The sequence below is a fragment of the Cryptotermes secundus genome, unplaced genomic scaffold (assembly GCF_002891405.2).
Source record: "Cryptotermes secundus unplaced genomic scaffold, Csec_1.0 scaffold1651, whole genome shotgun sequence".
NCBI classification, from domain to species: Eukaryota; Metazoa; Arthropoda; class Insecta; order Blattodea; family Kalotermitidae; genus Cryptotermes; species Cryptotermes secundus.
The window spans coordinates 870,836-891,007 of NW_019743001.1; the positions used below are offsets into that span (position 1 = coordinate 870,836).

The 20,172-nt window shown below is 38.0% G+C and overlaps 3 protein-coding genes across 6 annotated transcripts in view; 1 reads left to right on the forward strand and 2 right to left on the reverse strand.

Annotated features, from left to right (window-relative positions):
* Window positions 1-3,217: 3,217 nt before the first annotated feature.
* LOC111873678 lies at window positions 3,218-6,588 on the reverse strand. The gene has a single exon (XM_023868596.2). It carries the CDS (start codon window positions 6,217-6,219, stop codon window positions 3,472-3,474), a length of 2,748 nt encoding a protein of 915 aa, XP_023724364.1. The 5' UTR covers window positions 6,220-6,588; the 3' UTR covers window positions 3,218-3,471.
* A 63-nt stretch (window positions 6,589-6,651) lies between these two features.
* LOC111873680 (mitochondrial import inner membrane translocase subunit Tim23) lies at window positions 6,652-20,126 on the forward strand. Of its 4 annotated transcripts, none has more exons than XM_023868598.2 (5): window positions 6,652-7,009; window positions 7,148-7,397; window positions 8,940-9,109; window positions 9,616-9,730; window positions 15,769-15,899. In XM_023868598.2, exons 1-5 carry the CDS (start codon window positions 6,931-6,933, stop codon window positions 15,836-15,838), a joined length of 684 nt encoding a protein of 227 aa, XP_023724366.1. In that variant the 5' UTR covers window positions 6,652-6,930; the 3' UTR covers window positions 15,839-15,899. The 4 variants fall into 4 exon arrangements, with proteins under 4 accessions (XP_023724366.1, XP_023724367.1, XP_033611049.1 ...); XM_023868599.2 differs by lacking the exon at window positions 15,769-15,899 and adding an exon at window positions 10,522-12,873 and having other exon boundaries at window positions 6,655-7,009; XM_033755158.1 differs by lacking the exons at window positions 6,652-7,009; window positions 7,148-7,397; window positions 8,940-9,109 and adding an exon at window positions 17,503-20,126 and having other exon boundaries at window positions 9,655-9,730; window positions 15,769-16,100.
* Window positions 15,903-20,172, reverse strand: part of LOC111873683 — a 58,244-nt gene continuing 53,974 nt past the window's right edge. The window contains exon 18 of the mRNA XM_033755157.1: window positions 15,903-15,923. The gene's annotated coding sequence lies outside the window, so the exon portion shown is untranslated. The remainder of the gene's footprint in view (window positions 15,924-20,172) is intronic.

Sequence of the window (20,172 nt, forward strand, 5' to 3'; positions counted from 1 at the left end):
TGTTATGATATGGCTTGATTTAATGTTACACCATGTATCTTTTTATGTTTTGTATGAGATTGTATAAGTTTGACTAGCTCTATATCCTATGGGTGCTAAAGCCCCTGTACAGGATTTGTGGAGTTATTTAATAACAATAAACAATAAACTCCTACACTACTTCATTCAGTGTACGAGGGGGGACCCAAAAATAACCGGAAACGACCTGTTGCGCGCGCATGCTTTGTAGTTACGAGTTGTGCTGCTAGGTGGTGTTAGCTGGGGGTCTCCCGCGACTGTTAGTGAGCTGGCGTCAGTCTGAGTTAAGTGGTTTGTCTGTGGTGCTCTGTTGTGTGCGTTCCTGTTTCAACCCTTTGGCGATTAGTGAGATGGCCGACCAGAAGGAACAAAGAGTGTGCGTGAAATTTTGCTTTCTGTTAGGGAAAACTGCAGCCGAGACTGTTGGGATGCTTCGGCAAGCCTTTAATGATGATGCTTTGGGGAAATCACAGGTCTACGAGTGGTTTTCCCGTTTCAAATCTGGCAACATGTCAACAGAAGACATGCCACGCCCCGGGCGTCCTTCGACAGGAAGAAATGACGAAAACATTGCCAAAATCAAACGTGCAATTGATGAAGATCGTCGAAAGACCATTGACCAACTTTCTGAGGAAACGAACATCTCATGGAGCACAGTCCAGCGAATTTTAACCGAAGGTTTGCACATGAGACGGGTGTCTGCAAAATTTGTTCCTCGCTTGCTCGGAGATGACCAAAGAGAAAACCGCGTGAATGTTTGCCGCGACTTGAAGAGTGAAGTGCAGTTTTCCCTAACAGAAAGCAAAATTTCACGCACACTCTTTGTTCCTTCTGGTCGGCCATCTCACTAATCGCCAAAGGGTTGAAACAGGAACGCACACAACAGAGCACCACAGGCAAACCACTTAACTCAGACTGACGCCTGCTCACTAACAGTCGCAGGAGACCCCCAGCTAACACCACCTAGCAGCACAACTCGTAACTACAAAGCATGCGCACGCAACAGGTCGTTTCTGGTAATTTTTGGGTCCCCCTTCGTATTGTCAAATGTATCACACTTCCTGAGTTAATAATTTTTTGATCTGCCAAGATTTCATGTGTACTCTGCAGAACCCAACAGAGCAAACAGTAAATCTGGTAACACTGAAGATCTCTTTATCCCTTAAAGTGCTAAGATCCATGAGATCAATGGCAATTGTCTTGAATAGCACAGTATTTTGGGATGTGATGGCAGTAAAACAGAAGTTTCTCAGGAACATACTGCCTCCATCTTCAGGGTTGAAGAGTAAACAGAGCAAGCTGCACATAGAAAGCCTGGTTGAGATACAGCCCTATAAAGGAGCCCAGTGAGAACAGGAGCAAGGAAAAAATTAACAAGTGTTGGCCCCAAATAAGGCTGCGTTTAAGAAAAGCACAGTAATTGGAAATTGGAGAAGTATACTCCCCAAAAATGCTGGTGACCTTCTAACAGCTTACAGCTTGATTCTTGCTTTAACTGGGGAGTGATAAGGCATGGGGCCCCACAAGGATCAATATTTGGTCCATTGCTTTTTTTTTTCCAAGATATAAATAGATGGTTTACTATTAACCTACTGTCACTAAATGTCAATAAGACTCAATTTGTAATTAACACTAGTCTTTACTTGATTTAAATTTAAGGCACAGGAACAAGAAAATAGTTGATATTTGTAATACAAAATTTCTTGGATTAACATTGGGCAATACTTCCTCTTGGAAGATTCATATAGACACAGTCACCAAACTAAGTTTTGCTTGATACGCAATTACAACAATTAAGCCTTTCTTGTCCCAGGAATCATAAAAGATGTTATATTATTCATATTTCCACTCGATTATGACTTATGGACTAATATTTTTGGGAAATTCTCATTATAGTAACATAATTTTTAGACTACAAAAAAAAAAGCTATTAGAATTATTATTGGGATTAGGGATAGAGATTTATGCAGAAAATATTTTAGAGAACTCAAAATACTACCACTAAAATCTCAGTACATATATTCACTATCACTGTATGTGATTAATAAAAGACGCCATTTTAAAGTAAATTCTGAGGTACAAAATATTACTATTAGGACCAAATCTGATTTGCATCATCAGTCATCTCATCTGTCAGTTTTTCAGAAGGGAACTTATTATGCTGGGATTAAGGTGTTTAACAGCTTACCTGTTCCAATATAAGATCTGTCCCATAATACAAAAAAAAATTTAAATTGGCTTTGAAAAATGTCTTGTATTCCCATTCATTCTATACGTTGGACGAGTATTTTAAATATGAGATGAACTAATCTTTTTGTAATGCTGTTTATATGGTATGTTGTATAAAAGACTTTCAAATGATATTTGTATGAGTTTAATTAGGTATTAATGTCTAGTTGAAGAACTGTACATATTTGTTAAATTACTGAATTGTATAATTATGGTTCCTTTTATGAATGTGGCTGTAAGAAGACTAGTTTCTGTTCCCTGAACTACTGTATGTAAATTGTGACATGTTCAATATCCAATGGCTTTGGTAGCCAGTAAGGATCTATAGAAATTAAAATAAAGATACAAGATACAATGTAAGTTTTGAGGTTTTCACGGCGATGACAATGAAGAAATTTGTCTTCTGGGTTTAGGCACCAAAACGAAGAATACACGGTGCCTAAACCCAGAAGACAACTTTCTTCATACAAGATACAAAGTTACACCCCAGAAAATAACATGCTTCATAACCACCACTGTGAGAACCTCAAATTCAACAAATGTTTTCTTGAAGAAAGCAGTATTCTGGGACATGGCGCCATGTAGATATTATGTTAACCGACGTTTCGGAAGAACGTAGCGCCTCCATCTTCAGGGTAGAAGAAAAAAGAAGAAAATCCACGAGCAAGGAACCAGCATGATCAGGTGCTAACAGAATCGTTCCTCGCTCATGGATTTTCTTCTTTTTTCTTCTACCATGAAGATGGAGCTGATACGTTCCTCCGAAACATCAGTAAACATAATATCTACACGGTGCTACATCCCAGAAGACTCCTTTCTTCAAAGTCACTGCCGTGAAAACCTCAAATCTTACAAATGTTTTCTTGACTGTTCACACTATCAAATCAATTACTAGTAAACATAAAACTTTCTTAAGGTGAAACACATCTGAAATTGCCTTGGAATATCAGAGATATCATACCTCCAGTCATCACGATTTACTTATTTATTTTTATTGTAAATGCAACATAAATTTCATGAGTTTTTATTCTTTTGTATAACACAATCTCTGAAGACTAGTGCTTAATAGATTATTAAATTGCCAATGATATTTTCATAGGTAACACCGAAAATTTAGTCACTATATTGATCAAAAACATTTAACCTAACAAAAAGAAATACAAAACAAAAATTGTAACATCATCCAAAGCCTGCAACAGTTTCCAAGCATATGACATTACACTTCTACTTTATGTCTTCCGATTCCAGTGGGCCACTTGCAGAAGCAGACGAATGCCTCGTAATCCTCTTCTGCACAACACACTGGGGAGGTTTCTTGTATTTTCCAGTTCTTTCATACTTCCTTTTCTTTTTTGGTGGTGACAAAGCAGCATCCTTCTCCTTCTTCTTCCTCCTCCACTTCTTTTTCCTGGAAATTTTCCTACATATCCGTGTCTTTGTGGCCCTCACACCACAGTTACTGCTTGAAACACTCTCAATGTCCCCTCCATCAGTGATTCCATGACTGGTGCTTGCAACTGGTGGATCATCGCTTTGAAACAAACACTCCTTGACTTTTGGAACTGTGTTGGACATTATTGCAGGCCACACAAACAATGAAGCCAACCGTTCCTTCCACAAAGCTGCCGCCTCTGCAGGAGTGATACGCTCTGAACATGATACTGAACTGATATCCGAATTTGTTGTGTCACTGACTTCCGATTTTATTACTCTGTCTATGTCATCTGCATTTAGTGCAATATTCCGACGGCTTAGAAGAAAAGTACGGAATCCAACCAAAGTGGTATGATTGGGAGGACACAGATAAGGTATTTTGGAAGTGGTGCGTGATGGACGTAACGGACAATTTTCAGGAAGCATAGTAGAAAAGCCTAAATTCTGGGCTTGACTGGCAGCAAGTTCTATTTCAGGAAGTGCAGCGGCTGTATTTGGAACCTGAGATGTAAGGGTTGTTTCGCGAAGTGAAGCAGCACCATTCAGAACATCAGCTGCAGCAGTGTCTACAGTTGGCAAAATGTCATTGCACAGATCAGTACTATTTCCTTCTTGTTCAAATATCTCACTTGCATTTAAGTGTTCTTTCCTGTCCCTGAGATAACGGAGAATAAATCTGTCTGTTTCTTCAAGCAGATGGTCTCCATCTATTGCAGAATCATCCTTGGGGATATCAAGGTGTGCCTGAAAATACTGAAGCATGTTGTAGATCACCTGTCCACTAGTCTTAACGAAATGTTCCTCGTAACGAAGCTTCTTTCTTCCACCAGTCTTCGGATATACACATCTGAAGAAACTATAGTACCTCTTGCTAATTACACTGAGCACCTTCTTTTGTCCCAACTTGCGTCCTCGGTGCTTTCTCCCTTTTAGATTCATCTTTTCTTTCAACTTCATCAAGTTTTGTTCATCCATTTCTACCCCCATTTCAACATTACCAAGAATTGCTTGCACTTTGTTCCATATCTTTTCTTCTCTGTTACTTTCAATATTATGTCGCCGTGTAGGTGCAGGGGGTATTTCTCTCATGTCTGCAGGGACTTTCCGTTGCCAGTTCTGAAGAGTAGTGTAGCGATGTCTGACTTGAGTTCTACTCCGATTCTTAAAATGCTGACTAATTTCACTCCACTTACCTTCTCCAAGTTCTGTAACTAAAGTCATCAGCAATTCATCTTCTTTTGGTGTCCATGGTTCACCGTTACCTTCATGTGCCAAAACTGAATTGTACCTATAACGAATCTGTGTTGAAGTACGACCAGGCAGAAACCGTGCCACACGAGAAAAATCAGTGCCATGCCTTCGTACAGCTGCCACCAACAAAATATCCTCTTCTTTTGTGAAACGTCCTTTTTTGAGTGAAGGGTTCAGTGAATAGGACCAGTGATTAAACACCTGGGTTTTACTACGTCCAGTCATGAAGTAAGTCACTTTTCCCCAAGGAATGTATGAACCAAACCGACACCTTTCCACTACTTCTTTAAGGTAATCATCCTCTTCTTTCGTCCACTTGTTCCTCCTCAACGAATCATTAAGTCTCGTCTGATACTGAAACATGCACTGATATGCAGAACGTTGAGTGCCAAGCTCCTGTGCTATTCCATCCCAATTTTGATTTTTATACTTAACGACTAGTTCTTTCAACATATCATCTTCATCTTTTGTCCACTTGGCCTTCCTTATCCCAGGATGAAGATAATTGAACCACATTGCACGACATTCATCAGCACTGTGCATCCCTTCTAAATCAACTGCCGATATCTTCATCCAATCATATTCTGACTTACTGCATCCCACAAGCTCTGGAAGACTCTTAGTCTCTAAAAGAGGTTGGCAATTTCCTAATACTTGAATCTCTGATGGACCATCCAAACCATCTTCTGTCATTACAAATGGCTGTTTTCTGATTTCAGCTTCTTTAAGTTGCTTAGCTATTTCCTGTGTCCTCACAGCTGCCATCAGATTTAATTTCTCTCTCTCTTTCCACACTTTAAGTACTGGGAGGTCTATTATACTCAACTCCATGTTGGCAGTTTTCTTCAAATAATCCTCATTTGGTGGACAAGGAAAATAACGCCAGTCTTTGAAATATGGAATACCGAACATGTAATACCAACTACTACGAGTCATTAACGACTTCTCATTTTGACTCTTGATGGAATCAATATGGTCCTGAAGATCTTTAATCTTCGTCTGGCACTTCTCAAGCATCGTCAAAAGCTGTTTTTCTATAATAAAAAGCACATCGTAACATGCAGAACCAAAGGTTCTACACATTCTCGGAGTCGATGCTCTTTCATCTAACAAAACGTCGTCCAGATCTATAAACGACTGTGGTAAAATATTTGTATTTTCATCACTGCCATTGGTTGCGTTATCTAAAGTTTTCTCATCGTCATCATCAGAAGACAGTGGTGCAGCCAACACTTCCCTCAGATTGGCAATATCAGCATAATACACGTCTTCGTTTGAATTTTCCATTTTACCAAATTGAAACTTACAACAGCACAACACATTTCACCACAACTCCATCAAACATCGGCGTTTACTATACACCAGCAAACCTACACCTCTCGAAATCTACCGACCGCTTTCTATGCTCTTCACCACTGTCAACAAATGTCACCCTCTTCTAAACTTCTAAACGTTCTATGTTCTAAACCTTCTAACCTCTAAACGCTCTAAACTGTAGCGGGCAGGAATACCAACTTAAGAATAACTTGAATATTTCTGGAAACATGCGTAAGTTGTGAGCGTTGTGAGCGTTGTGTGTGAGGTGTGACATTCTCACAGCCAGCTGCCTTCGGAGATGTGACACCGTGTCATCTGATAGAAGTCTGCCGATGTTTCGGAAGAAGGTGTTGCTTTCATATTCCACCCTGAAGACAGGGGCACGCGGTAGTGTTGTTGATTAAGCATTATGCTACAAGCCAGAAGGTCGCGGATTAGATTTCCGACAATGTCATTGCATATTTCAATTGACATAATCCTTCTCTCGCCGGAGCTACACTTATATGTACAGCGTTTGGAAGGGAAGTTAATTGTATGTTGGTAACGTGGTATATGCTTATCAATTTTGTTCACAGAGGTCTCTCCGCACTGATGATTGGTGGGGGTTGGGTAAGGCATGGTGTAGTTGCGTGTGGTTTGTGTTAAGAAAGTTATTTTTGTAAATTAGATAGAGTGATCGTTATGGAGTCATCGACATCTGAGTCATCAAACACATATGCCCCATCATATTCCAATCGGGATCCTGGCATGAATGTTCCTGGTAAGACTATTGTCCTCCCGCATTACGCAGTGTCGTAATTTGCGCCTTGGGTCAATATTTTATTTGTATTGGCATTGCATTGTGATTGAAAGTACAGAGACAATGATGGTAATTTTGTTGTGTACATATATTGTTTAGTGCACTCGCAACAAAATTTGGCACCACTTTCTCCGTATTTGAACTTCGATCCTGTCTACTTGCCACAAAGTCAACCAGAGTTCATTTTCCCAGAAGGGGCAGCACGACAAAGGGGCCGTTTTGAACTTGCCTTTTCTCAGATTGGTGTCTCGTGTATGACTGGCGCTGCTGTTGGTGGTATAGGTGGTTTGTATAATGGACTTCGAAGCACAACCCTTGCTGGCCATACTGGGAAGTTACGCCGAACACAGTAAGTTAGCAGGAAGGGTTGGTGCATAAGGGTGAAGATAGTTACAGTTTGTGATCTGCATGTGTTAATACGTGTAATTCATAATTTATTTACATTCATAAACTGTTACGCAGGTACAATTGGACAAGTCAGTTTAAGCCGTCTAAAACACTACAATATTTGAGCAATGTGGCAAATACATTTTGCTGTAAGATAATGTATCTCAGCCATATATTTATGTAATACTGCTTTCTTCTAAGTTCATATTTTTTTACACTGTAGGTGGCACTGTTCAGTAATTTTAAAACATTACAATAAACTGGAACCATTTCCCTAAGAAGTATTAACAAGTTGATCTTTGTAATGGAGACACCTGTTTTTTTTTCATGTGAAGTAACTGAATTATTAGTATTATTTAGAATTTCTAGCTTCAAAGAGTTAAGAGTGCAATCCTACAAAACTCCTCAGTCAGGTTAATCAGTGTTGGAACTGAAATTTTTTGAAAGACATAATTGTGGTACAACAGTTTGGTGATACCTTGAAAATTTATCACCTTTCAGAATTGTAACACTTTCCACAAAGAATCATTTGAAACTGGTCATTCTTTATTTTACCAAAAAAACCATTTGCTTTATATAAAAAGCAAACTGTAAGAATAATTCCTACTTGTACTGACATATTGATTTACTTACTTACTTACTGAGCTGAGCCCTTCTTGTGGAGAAGCCAAATCTGCAGCTACTCAAGAATTTCTCAGCATTTTATGGAACCCTAAGGTTCATTACCATGTTCACAAGAGCCCTCCACTGGTCCCTATCCTGGGCCAGGTCAATCCAGTCCATACCATCCCATCTCTCTAAGATCCATTTTAATATTGTCCACCCACCTATGCCTTGGTCTTCCCAGTGGTCTCTTTCCTTCTGACTTTCCCACCAACATCCTATATGCATTCGTCATTCGTCTTCTCCCTCATTCATGTACATGCCCTGCCCACCTCATCCTCCTCGATTGCATACGAAGGGGGACCCAAAAATAACCAGAACCGACCTGTTGTGTGCGCATGCTTTGTAGTTATGAGTTGTGCTGCTAGGTGGTGTTAGCTGGGGGTCTCCCGCGACTGTTAGTGAGCTGGCGTCAGTCTGAGTTAAGTGGTTTGTCTGTGGTGCTCTGTTGTGTGCGTTCCTGTTTCAACCCTTTGGCGATTAGCGAGATGGCCGACCAGAAGGAACAAAGAGTGTGCGTGAAATTTTGCTTTCTGTTAGGGAAAACTGCANAGAGCACCACAGACAAACCACTTAACTCAGACTGACGCCAGCTCACTAACAGCCGCGGGAGACCCCCAGCTAACACCACCTAGCAGCACAACTCATAACTACAAAGCATGCATGCGCAACAGGTCGTTTCCGGTTATTCTTGGGTCCTCCGTCGTACACAAAACTGTCAGCTTACGAACTGGTACTGTAATGTGTTGACAATGGAGTAAAAGCAGTTGATAATTCAATTCCATGCTTTAAGTACTTACTACCCATGGAGCATAATGTTAAATTTCTTTTCTATCAATAGGCTTTTAAATTATGTGATGAAACAAGGGTCGGCGACTGCTAATACCCTTGGCGTGCTAGCAGTGATGTACAGTGGGTTTGGAGTTTTGCTCTCATGGGGGAGAGGTAGCGATGATGAGCTAAACACGCTCACAGCTGCCACTGCCACAGGCTTGCTGTACAAATCAACAGGTGAGTGTTCTGCTCAAAACAATGGAAATAATGCTCCATTTAAGATGTTTCTTGAGCATACAGCGGTTACACAGCTGATCAATAAATGCTCTGATTTTATGGAACCCAAAGAATGTGTCACATCCAAACCACTGTTGTAAACTTCATAATAAATTAATCTATGGTAAGTGATACTTGTCCCATATCCAGTCCTCTTGTTGGCTGCATGCAATAGACATCTTTCTTATTTTGATATAATTTGTATAGTGAACTCCCCAGTGTCCAGCATGTATGGAGAATGCAGTGTGCCAGTTATATATTTATTTATTTCACGTGTATTAAGTTGAGCTGAATTTGTGTTTCCAGAGAAAAATAATTGTATTGAGAGACCTTCAAACAAACCCTGCCTTTTGGTTCTGTTAGGGGAGATTTCGTGTGTTTTTAATGGACAAGAAATTTGTTATGGCTTCTAGGGTTATCAGAAGTCAACTTGGAAGCAATTTAACGATAGATCTATGTTCTTACAGCTGGTCTGAAGAAATGTGGGATTGGTGGAGCAGTTGGGCTAGGCCTTGCTTCCATATACTGTTTATGGACAGCTAGAGACAGGCTACAGGGATTTCGGCAAGAATATAATCCAGCGTAAGGAATCTTCAACTTTAGTTTAAATTACATATTATTCTTCAAAGATTGAAATATCAGCTTTCCATTGAGACTTGTACATTTTCAGTGACTGTTATACATTGCATTCACATTTTGTAGTTCTTTGAGTAAGTCATGAGATGCATAAGTAAATGGACCTGAATACTGCTGGAAAGTATGAATGGACCCATGTGAATATCCTTAAAATTAATTCATGTTAATCCCATGCTTCCACGACAGTGAAGTCTCCATACTGAGTTCCCATTTCTATAGACATATTTGGCTACAAGTGAGGATTGACATGACATTCTTTAATTTTGATACACCATAGATTCCTTTCATCATTTCCTGTAAGTCAACATCCCAATAACATAACATTAACTGAAGTTTGATCTGCTTCATCCTGGTCCGTGACAATAACAATATTATAAAAGGTTAATTAATTCCATCCAGTCACTGGACAGAATTAATTATCCTTTAACTGAAGCTGTTTAATTGAATTTTGTTCATTTATAAAGCCTTGGAGTTAAGAGATAAGCGGCAAAAACATGCCAGTGGAAATGTACCCTAACGACAGAAATCACTAAGATTCCAGAGTCTTTATGCATTGCAGTAAACTGGACTGAGAGGTTAAAGCAATGAAGAACGTCTGTTATGAGTTGTTGCAAATTACAATTTCAGGAGTACTGCATTTAGATATTTTCATCTTTGGCTTAAAATAATAGGGTAAATATTAGCGACATCTAAATAAGGCACTTGAAAAGGAGGACATTCTGCTTTTTCATAAACAGATGGAAAAGATAAATGAAACCAAATCCATCCAAGCTGCCGCATAACCTCTCTCGATATCAAGCATCATGAAACTCTTCAACAAAACCAGCAAACGATCTTTTCTGGCATTCATCTTTTCAACAGACAGCAGATTATGCAAACAGTCTAAACAAAAAAAAACAAACAAACTTTGTGGCCTGTAGTCCACAAGCGAACTATATCGACCGAGCGACCGCCACTTGTCAGCGAAGGTAGTGCCAACTTTAGCAGTATAAACAAAATAATTACAGTACTAGAATTTGAGATTTGTTGAACAATGCCCATCATATTTAAATGAAGACGGAGTAGAAGAAACAAGGACACTCATTTTAGAGTCTTGAGACTTTCATGGCAATTTGTTGAGACTTATTTTGATTTTATGAAACTGAATTGTGATGGGCTTGTCATTGTTTCAAAGAAATCTTGCATCTTATTCTTCTGGGTGTAGTAGTTTTCTGAAACACTGGCAGAGAGCCCAAAATAGAAATTTTTAAGTTAAATTAGTAATAGTTTTTATTCATTTACCAGAACATAAAGCTTTAATTCAGCTAGATCATAATGAAGTCATGACATAATACACTTGAGGGTTCCTATGTAATTTTCAGATGTAAATCCTGTTTCATAATTTTATCTCTTTGCAAAAGACAGCTTTCAGACAAACGATACAGTGCAAGTGAAATTGTACAATTCCTGAACCCAGAATGTATTACTCATGAATTATAAATATTGTAGTTTGTCTGTAATTGGTGTTAATCTTGGGCCAAAACTTCAGTAATGTATGTCATACTTGAGGAGGCACCTTTATAAGAGAAATAGCTTGATGTTTTTTCATGCCTTCAGTTGTGTAGTTTTTTTTTTTTCTCTCTTTGCAAAGAACTTCAACTGATATTTGTGTGTTTGTGAAGTTGTCAATATGTTACTTCAGAACACTGAGGGGTTTTTAGACTGTTGTGGATTTTAATTAACCCAGAAAAGTTGTTGTCAGAGGGGAAATGGAAAATGCTGTCAGAAAAAGCAGAATCCATAGGAACACTTCTGCGATTTCAGTTTAGTACTCATAAGTAGCATGTTCAGTTATTCAGTCCATTTTGTCAGTGTATAATGAATATACCACAGACTCTTCTGTTTGGAGAGGAACCTGATCACCCATATAACTATGTTGGATGTATTTAAATTATTTAATATAATAAATTGTGGCACTGAAAATTGTAATGCACTGTTGAAATACAGAATTATAGCATTGACACAAACTGGGGCTTTTAATTGATAAATTTTATGCTGTTTACTGAAATATGATCTGATGACAAACTGATGATGTAATATTCTCAGTGTTTGGTGTAAGATTATCTTTTATTTAACACTGCACATCAGATGGAAAGAGAGCAGTTCCTGTTATATATATAAATTTGAATATACAGAGTAAAATCTGGTTATAACTGATCCCCAAGGGACATGAACATTTTTCTGTTTTAAAAGAGGCTTCTATTTAGTATAGGTATTTAAAGATAAAAAAATTTGCACTGTATGTATGATCAAGACCACAAACCAGAAATTTATGCTTCATGTGTACACTGCAGTGTTACTGAATTATATATATTTTCAGTTGTTCATGTTTTTGATAGGAATGTTTCTTCTCTGATGAATTGCAGGAAAAATAGTAGAGAACAGAATAACATGAAGAGAAAATATCAAACATTCAAGCAGACTGCTTTCTCTTAAAATTCTTCCCTTTAATCTCTCTCTGCATGATGTAGTTCCCCTTTATTAGAAGAGTTTACACTGATAATCTTGCTGTATTCCCAGGGCCACAGAAATTTTCCAATAAAGACAAATTACCATGTAATCAAGATCTCATTTTGGAGGGGTCTTACTGTACCATGATTTATACAACTGATGAGAATAATGAACAGAAAGTATGCTATGAGACTTCCAATTTATAATCACATTAAAGATATAGTAATTATCCTCGGGCTGTTGCTTGAAGGTCATCTTCTGATCATAGAGTGAAAATCTTTACCAAATGTTCAGTTGAAGCCTCAAAGATTTTGAATTCTTATACAGCATTTCACACCTTTCGGTGTTCTTGTTCAGACTTGTATGAAGTAATAAACATATTTTGGTTGGAATATGTTAACACAAAGTCATGCAGTAATTGTAATTGAAAGTCAATTCCTTATAGTTTCAATCAAATATCATAATTATTTGAACTGCCAAGTGCTCCATGTATAAATGCCTATTCAGAATGTTAATGAAAGGTAATTATCACACAATTTTCACTGTAAATACTTTTTAAACCATGTTTTTGTTGAAATAAATAGCTGTTAAAGTCTGCATAAATTTATTTCAAATCCACATATAGAATTGCATGTAAGTGGATTTCCTGAAATTTTCTTATGTGTGTGTGTGTTGGTACTTTTTGTGTACTCACTTAAAGTTGGCCACTCCTGTGCTACCCATCAAGTAAATAACAGAAAGAAAAGGCACCGTGTTTTCCTTCTGCAAATGATAGCAGACAAGACTTCTCCAGGTAGTTGAAGCTTTTGTTGATACATTCCCAAACATATAACCACCAAAGCAAGACATCCATACCCCCAACAAATTACTTTCAGAAACTGATAATATTGCTCATTTAAAAGGAAGTATAAAACCAAAGTCTTTGATAACTGAAGACAATCTGAAAACTGTTACACAAAATATTGTTCACACTGTGTTAAGTGTTCAGCTTAGATTAAATGGATGGGCATTAAACAGCCCTTGCACAGTGACTGCTATGGTCTACTGTATATCGCCTTTCTCACATTAGCCCACTAGCGAATGCTAGAAGGCTTCAAATGAAACGCAGCACTTCATTTAATGGAGCCTTTTTATAGTCACGTGGCTTCATGAAATGGATTCCCAAGTGATGATATCTTCGCCTCACAGTCACATATGACATCATGGCACTGTACTAGTCTCAGTTTGAATAGGTGTCCCTTCAAGAGACAAGTGTCCTGTAAGAAATCTGTCCGATGTCTCAACTGGTTCCCATTTAGCTCTGATAGTTCCCAGTTCTCTTGTTAGAGGGTTTCCATGCCACCTTTATGTTTTTGTGTAGGTATGTTATCTGAGAGAAAGGGCTCATCAGCCATTCACTAGGTTATCTACATTGTTCATCCTTCCTGTTGCAAATCACAAAGGTAGGTTCACTACTGTAATTAAGAATATTCACATTCAAGCTCATCAAATATTCCATTAAACTTTATTCTCCTGGACTGATGTCAGTGCTCCTTCATGTGATGTGTACATCAAATGACCTGTGTCACATGGAAGGTATGTTGATGTGACAGTAAGTTCCTTCTGGCTCCTCCCTCCACTTGTGTCTCTTGTCCTTGCCACTGTCACAGCTGTAGAATAAGGCTAAAACAAAGGCGAGGCATTGACTGCGCCATAGCTCAAGCGGTTACTCACTGGGTTCCCACTGCGGTGGCCCGGGTCTGGTCAAGTGGGATTTGTGGTGGACAAAGTGGCGCTGGGGCGGGTTTTCTCCGAGTACTTCGGTTTCCCCCGCCAATCTTCATTCCACCAAATTCTCCATCATCATAATCACCGGGCAAGCTACAATAGGCCAATCAGTGGCCTCCACGGTGAGTGGACTCAGTTGGACTCCACCCCCCACTAAGCGAAAAAAAAAAAGGCATTAATGTAATTACCAATATAAATTCAGGATCTTCAGCTACCATTAGGTACAATGAAAATACTGTTCCCTAAAACTAGTTAGTCCCCTTATTTGGCCCACTTGAATCCAGGGTTCCTGAATGAGTGCTATAGCCATGTTACCCATAGCAAGTTTCTGGCATACAGGTACTGTCTCATTCTTACTCTGATTTAAGATGATTTGAACAAATTTCATCATTAAGAAGAATGCTGTCTTCTGGGATGTGGCGCCATGTAAATATTGTGTAAACCGACGTTTCGGAGGCATGTATCGCATTGATCTTCAAGGTTCCTTGCTCACTGAGTTTTATACCCTGAAGATGGAGGCCATATGTTCCTTCGAAACGTCGGCTTACACAATAGTAGTTAGTATGTGAGGTAGGTAGAGAGCTGCTGCTGTGAGAAACTGGTAGCCGAGGCTGGAGACAGTTCATGAAGGGGAACGTCCGTCGTTGGAAGCCACTATCAAGCAAAGGCTAGTGAAGACATGACTGTGGGCACTAGTGCGTTTGTGTGTAAGAGTGAAATGTATAGTCACGCACTTTATGTATCAAAGTGTCCACTAAACCCGATCATCAACCCAAAACCCATCTATATTCACAATAATACATACAACAATATGAAACTACACTGATGTGTCACTCCACAACATGTAAGCACTCTCTCACTCCATCCTTGTCACTTCACACACACATCCACATCTTATCTTAACTATATGTTTATTCTGTAGATAACATGAAAACATACTGAATAGGTGGGGCCACTTCACTGATGAGAACAACCTCAGGGCTTCTAGGGTATTGCTTTGCTGAAGCAATCAGGACAAATTTGTGTGTGAATAAAACACAACTCAGAGATATAAATACAATAAAGTCAACAGTATTATCACATGTGCTCAGTAATTCATATAATTAAAGGTAAGGAATTTTTAAACACATTAGTAACATTTTTCAGAGCTGTGAAATTCCTATTTACTACCCATATTCTGTAGCATGAAGGAATTAACTTTATTTCTGTATCATGGAACTTCGACAGAAATATGTTCTTTGCAGTTTCTTATACCTACATCAGCCCTGTCCAACGAGGCGCCCGTGGTATATTTTTCTGGCGCCCTCCGTAACCACATAATTGAGCCGATTTTTAATATTAATTCAAATTGTAAGATGAGACATTTTTGAACGTCTGAGTACTGTTAAATATTTTCGAAAAATTTTATTATTATTATTATTATTATTGTTTATTAGTAGTAGTAGTAGTAGTAGTAGTAGTAGTAGTAGTAGTAGTAGTAGTAGTCTGTGGTGGCACCCACACCTCCATAGGCATCAGTGAATTGTGCCCGAGTACATAAGAACGTTGGACAGCACTGACCTACATTAACTAATCCATAGTCAGAACAAGGACAGACGTTAAACTACTCGTGCCAGTATTTCCACTGTAGGAACGTAATGATGCATTTCAAGCCTTGTAGTGTCCTTTCCACTGTAAATGAAGGATCTGAAACTGTAATTTTGAGAAAATTTCATGCTTTCTTACAGCTTATGGGTTTACGTGAACGTGAGACACAACTTGCCTTCTTATATGGCGTTGGAGCATGCCTGTCATTAGTCACCATAATCTGCAGTGCAGTTCCATGGAGTCATTGGGAAGAGATTCTTGATACATGTGTGAGTGCCCGCTGTGGTTGCATTCTCTATGGCACACAAACATTCCGTACATTCAATGGTGGTGACATTTCAGTTTGTTACTTCGCAACACTTGCTTCAGTGCCAGCTTTCATCATTGCCATAATTACGGCTGTATACCATGGCTACAGAGTCTGTATGTTCAGCAAGGAGGAAACTAGAACTACAGCAAGAATGAGACGAAGGTACAGTTTCATCATTTCATATACAGTACGCGCCAAAATATACAGTACTGAAACTCGAGCATCTCGAACGCGCATGTGCGTTTGTCGATGTGCCATAGCTCCAGCTGCACGTGTTCCCAGCAATTCTCATTATATATCAAAACATTATCACTGTCATCAATCTAAAAAAAATTCTTAATTTTCACAATGTTATCAGTAGATGAATGTGTGTGGGAATTCTATTACCAAAAAATACACTTTGGCACATCCAAAAATATGCTTCTTTGTAATAAGTGATATAAGCATCATCATTTTGATTTTAAAAACTCAAGATTATGATGGGTATGTGACGTACCTGGATTACATGCCATTATGAGGAAAAATAAGTCAGTGTTTTCACATTCTCTGACAATTGCCAATGCATCCTGGTAGTGTTCAATCAATCTTCACAGACCTCCATAAAATAAGGAGAGTAAGATTTCTATGTGGCCTTCTATTCACTTGTTGATCAGATCTACAAGATATAGCTATCAATGCATAGCTGACTTTGGATATTCCCAGCAAAGTGCAGATATTCACTTCTGATAAAATCCATCATGACTCTGTGGAACCATTTCTTCTGTAAAATTGCAAGTACTGGTCCCATTTACGTGTGACATATTGTACAGCTGTTCAAGTTCTCTGCAAAAATCTTCTACATGAAACCATAATAACACTATTCACCTAAACATGCAGTTTCCATCAACACTCCTCATACTACAAATTTGTTGCCAATATAGGTGTAAATATGTTATATTCATTAAGCAAATGTGGCAGTTAGGTACTGATTTAGACAAAGTTAAAATATTTTCCAAATCAGTACTACACAAGAAATGCTGCATGAATATTTTTCAAATCAGTATCACACACTAAGACAGCCTCCATGGTCTAGTGGTCAGAGGTCCGGGTTCAATTCCCAGTGCTACCAAATTTTCTGAGAAGTAGTGGGCCTGCAATGGGGTTCACTCAGCATCGTGAGGATAACTGAGGAGCTATTTCAAGGAAATAGTGGCTACAGTCTAGAAAACCGAGGTTAACGGCCATGGGGATCCATTGCACTGACCACACAACACCCTTTATCCACTAAAGATGACACTAACTTCACTGACAAGTAGCGGTCGCTCGGTCGGTATAGTTCACTTGCAGACTAAAACCACGGAGTTTGTTTGTATCACACACTAAACATTTAAAATATGGAATATTGTCTCAAGAAGTATGGCACTGCTAAGTACTCTAGAAGTAACTCTGTTCCAGCAGATATCAAAACTATAATACCAAGTGATGCATACATTCCAGTCCCATTTATTGCTGCCGTAGCTGACATCAGTCCACTTGACTGCAATGGAAATGACTTAAGACAAAGGTTTTAAAATTGTATTTTCAGGAATGGGGACATTGCTGTAGTGACAAAACATACAAAGAGAGTGCCTGAGAACCCTGGCTGCATATGCTGGACAGGACTGATTATTCTGTCATTAGGTATTTGTATTCTGCTGATAATTAGTGCAAGTTATCTAACTCATGGATATTACCAAACTTGCGGAGAATACAGAAGAGCTCTCTCCAAAGACAGTCAAATAACTGGTCAGATGGCAGCAACTATTAATGGGCGGTTATCATGTGGAGCTATATTTGACTTCATGGACTACTTGGAACCTGTTACAAGACCATTCCAACGAAAAGAATATATAAATTACAACCGCCCACATGAAGAAAGGGACTTTGAGCGAGGACCATTCATCAACACTGGGCTGTCCCTCCAAGCAGCCATAGGTTCTGTGTGGATAAACTGTGTTGTTTGGACTGCCATCTTTATAAACTATGGTATTATTATAAACAAAGCAAGAGGTTGTTGTGGTGGTACAAGTTAAACAAGTGCAGAAAGCTGTCCTGAATTTCAGGGTATACAAAGCTTTCTGTGCTCTTAATCTTAATATTAATTTATATTGTATAGAAATGTACTGCTGATAGTACAGCTATACAATCTTATAGGTTCTCCTTTCTTCAAGTTTGTTAACTACACATCACATAAAACAAATTTTGTGTAACCTATTTCCATCATCACAGAGTTCCTTTCAATCACAATTACTAGCCATAATTTCATACGACATAAAAGAGTACTTGATAGGGTGCAACTAAATTATCAACATCCTTCTAAATTTAGAAAATATCAATTTGCTACAAATGGCTGCATCTGCACTATATGTCTTTGGTGCCTTAGAATCTGTGAAAACTCTTGGAATTTAAACCCAACTATCTACAAGATTTCACAAATTAGTTACTCATACAATGGATATGCACAGATATAACAAAGCCTTTTCATAACTTAAAGAAAACTGGAAAAATTCAGTATGCAAATGATTATAACATACAAATAAGTATACATCTATATGCATGGATGTATCAATAAAGCAAACATTTCTGAAGACAATTCATTTCAATTTAAAACTGTTTCGGATGAAAGCATATTTTTAATTTCCAACCTGAAAGCTTTTTTCTTTTGACCAATTTTAAGGAGTGGTATGATATCTACTGCCACTACATAAATAATCATCTATTTTATGAGAAAAATATGTAATGTTTTACATAAATGTTAATATTTTTATTCTGAGCATTCTAATATTAATTCAAATAACCCTATCTGTGGTCTGCTTGTGTGTGTGTGATCATAAATGCTGGTCTCGAATTATGACATACACAAAAACAGCAGATACAGAAAGCAGAATATTTAACAGTTGGATGAATAGAGTTCTCTCTTCAAATGAACTGCTTCTCTGACTTTGATCACTACATCAAGGTCTATTAGTAATTTTTAATGTCTACAGTTCTTTGAAATAATACATATTCTGCTGCTCTTTTCCAATTACTTTAGAAATACTTTAGAAATATGTAAAATTCGTCTGATGTAGTGTCACAGGTTCCTGGCATTAACAATACTTCTTCTAATAGATGAAATGCTAATGTTAAGAGACTCTGTAGACATTCCTATCTTCAAATATTCATTATAGTATAACCATCCAAACAACAAGAGAGCAGTGCATTAATCCTACTTGCCACAATTCTTATTATAAGCTAAAATTCTAATTTTAACTTGGCAGATAGTTATAGACTGGTCTCACCTTCTGAGAATTTGTTCTTTATAAAGATTGCTTGCAGCTATTGACTATATTGCGAACAGCATGCAAAACAGAATAACCTGATTAAAATAATTTATGTGATGTCTTTACTCTCAATCTTTTGACTCTAGCACAGACTGACAGTTTTGCTTCATCCAGGATACCATGGATTATAGGGCCTCAATGCAATACTACATTTCAGATGTACTTTGAATAACTCATGACTAAGCTACATAAGGCAGTCACTCAGAGCTGTAAATACAGCAAAGATCTGCCTAATATTTACACTGTTCCTGTATTAGTTTCAATTTACATATGCACTAGATAAAGTTAAGATTATGGATATGATCTGATCTGATCTAGCATGTCAACAAACCTGACAAAATGAGCCATGAACAGAAAGTACTTATATAGTTAATACTAAAATACTGTTTGATATAACACACAGCATAATCAAAAGTTCCTGTGACTTGAGTGTTACTTTTCATACATTTTTTGCAATAATAATGTAATATTTTTATTTCTATTAAATCATACACTAAAGAATACTCATTTTATCATGCCCAATACTGCAAACAAGACTGAATATAAAGAACTTTTTTCCAGTATCATGATTTCTAACTGTAGAACGTGTAGAATCTGACAACACAATTCCTTATCTTTTCATCACAAACCAGCTGAAAGAAATACATAACAAACTGTCTTCTAGCTGCCTTATCAAGCTTCCAAGAAATATGACGTAATATTGCAAAAAACTACATTTACATTACATATTAAACAATAACAAATGCATGGACATGACAATAACAATACATGACAGGTGTCCCAGGAGGAAAGGTCAATATTCTGGGAGGTCATAGTATCGGTCACTCTAAGCAAAAAAGTGTATATGGACATGTGTCCTATTCCAAACACTTTCTGGGATAGAGCTATTTCAC

Bases quoted from the DNA above. Each gene is read 5' to 3' on its own strand.
- LOC111873680 (XM_033755158.1), top strand. From the start codon at position 15,772: ATGGGTTTACGTGAACGTGAGACACAACTTGCCTTCTTATATGGCGTT. The intron at 16,101-17,502 runs GTACAGTTTCAT...TTGTATTTTCAG, and splicing joins ACAGCAAGAATGAGACGAAG to GAATGGGGACATTGCTGTAG.
- LOC111873678 (XM_023868596.2), bottom strand. From the start codon at position 6,219: ATGGAAAATTCAAACGAAGACGTGTATTATGCTGATATTGCCAATCTG.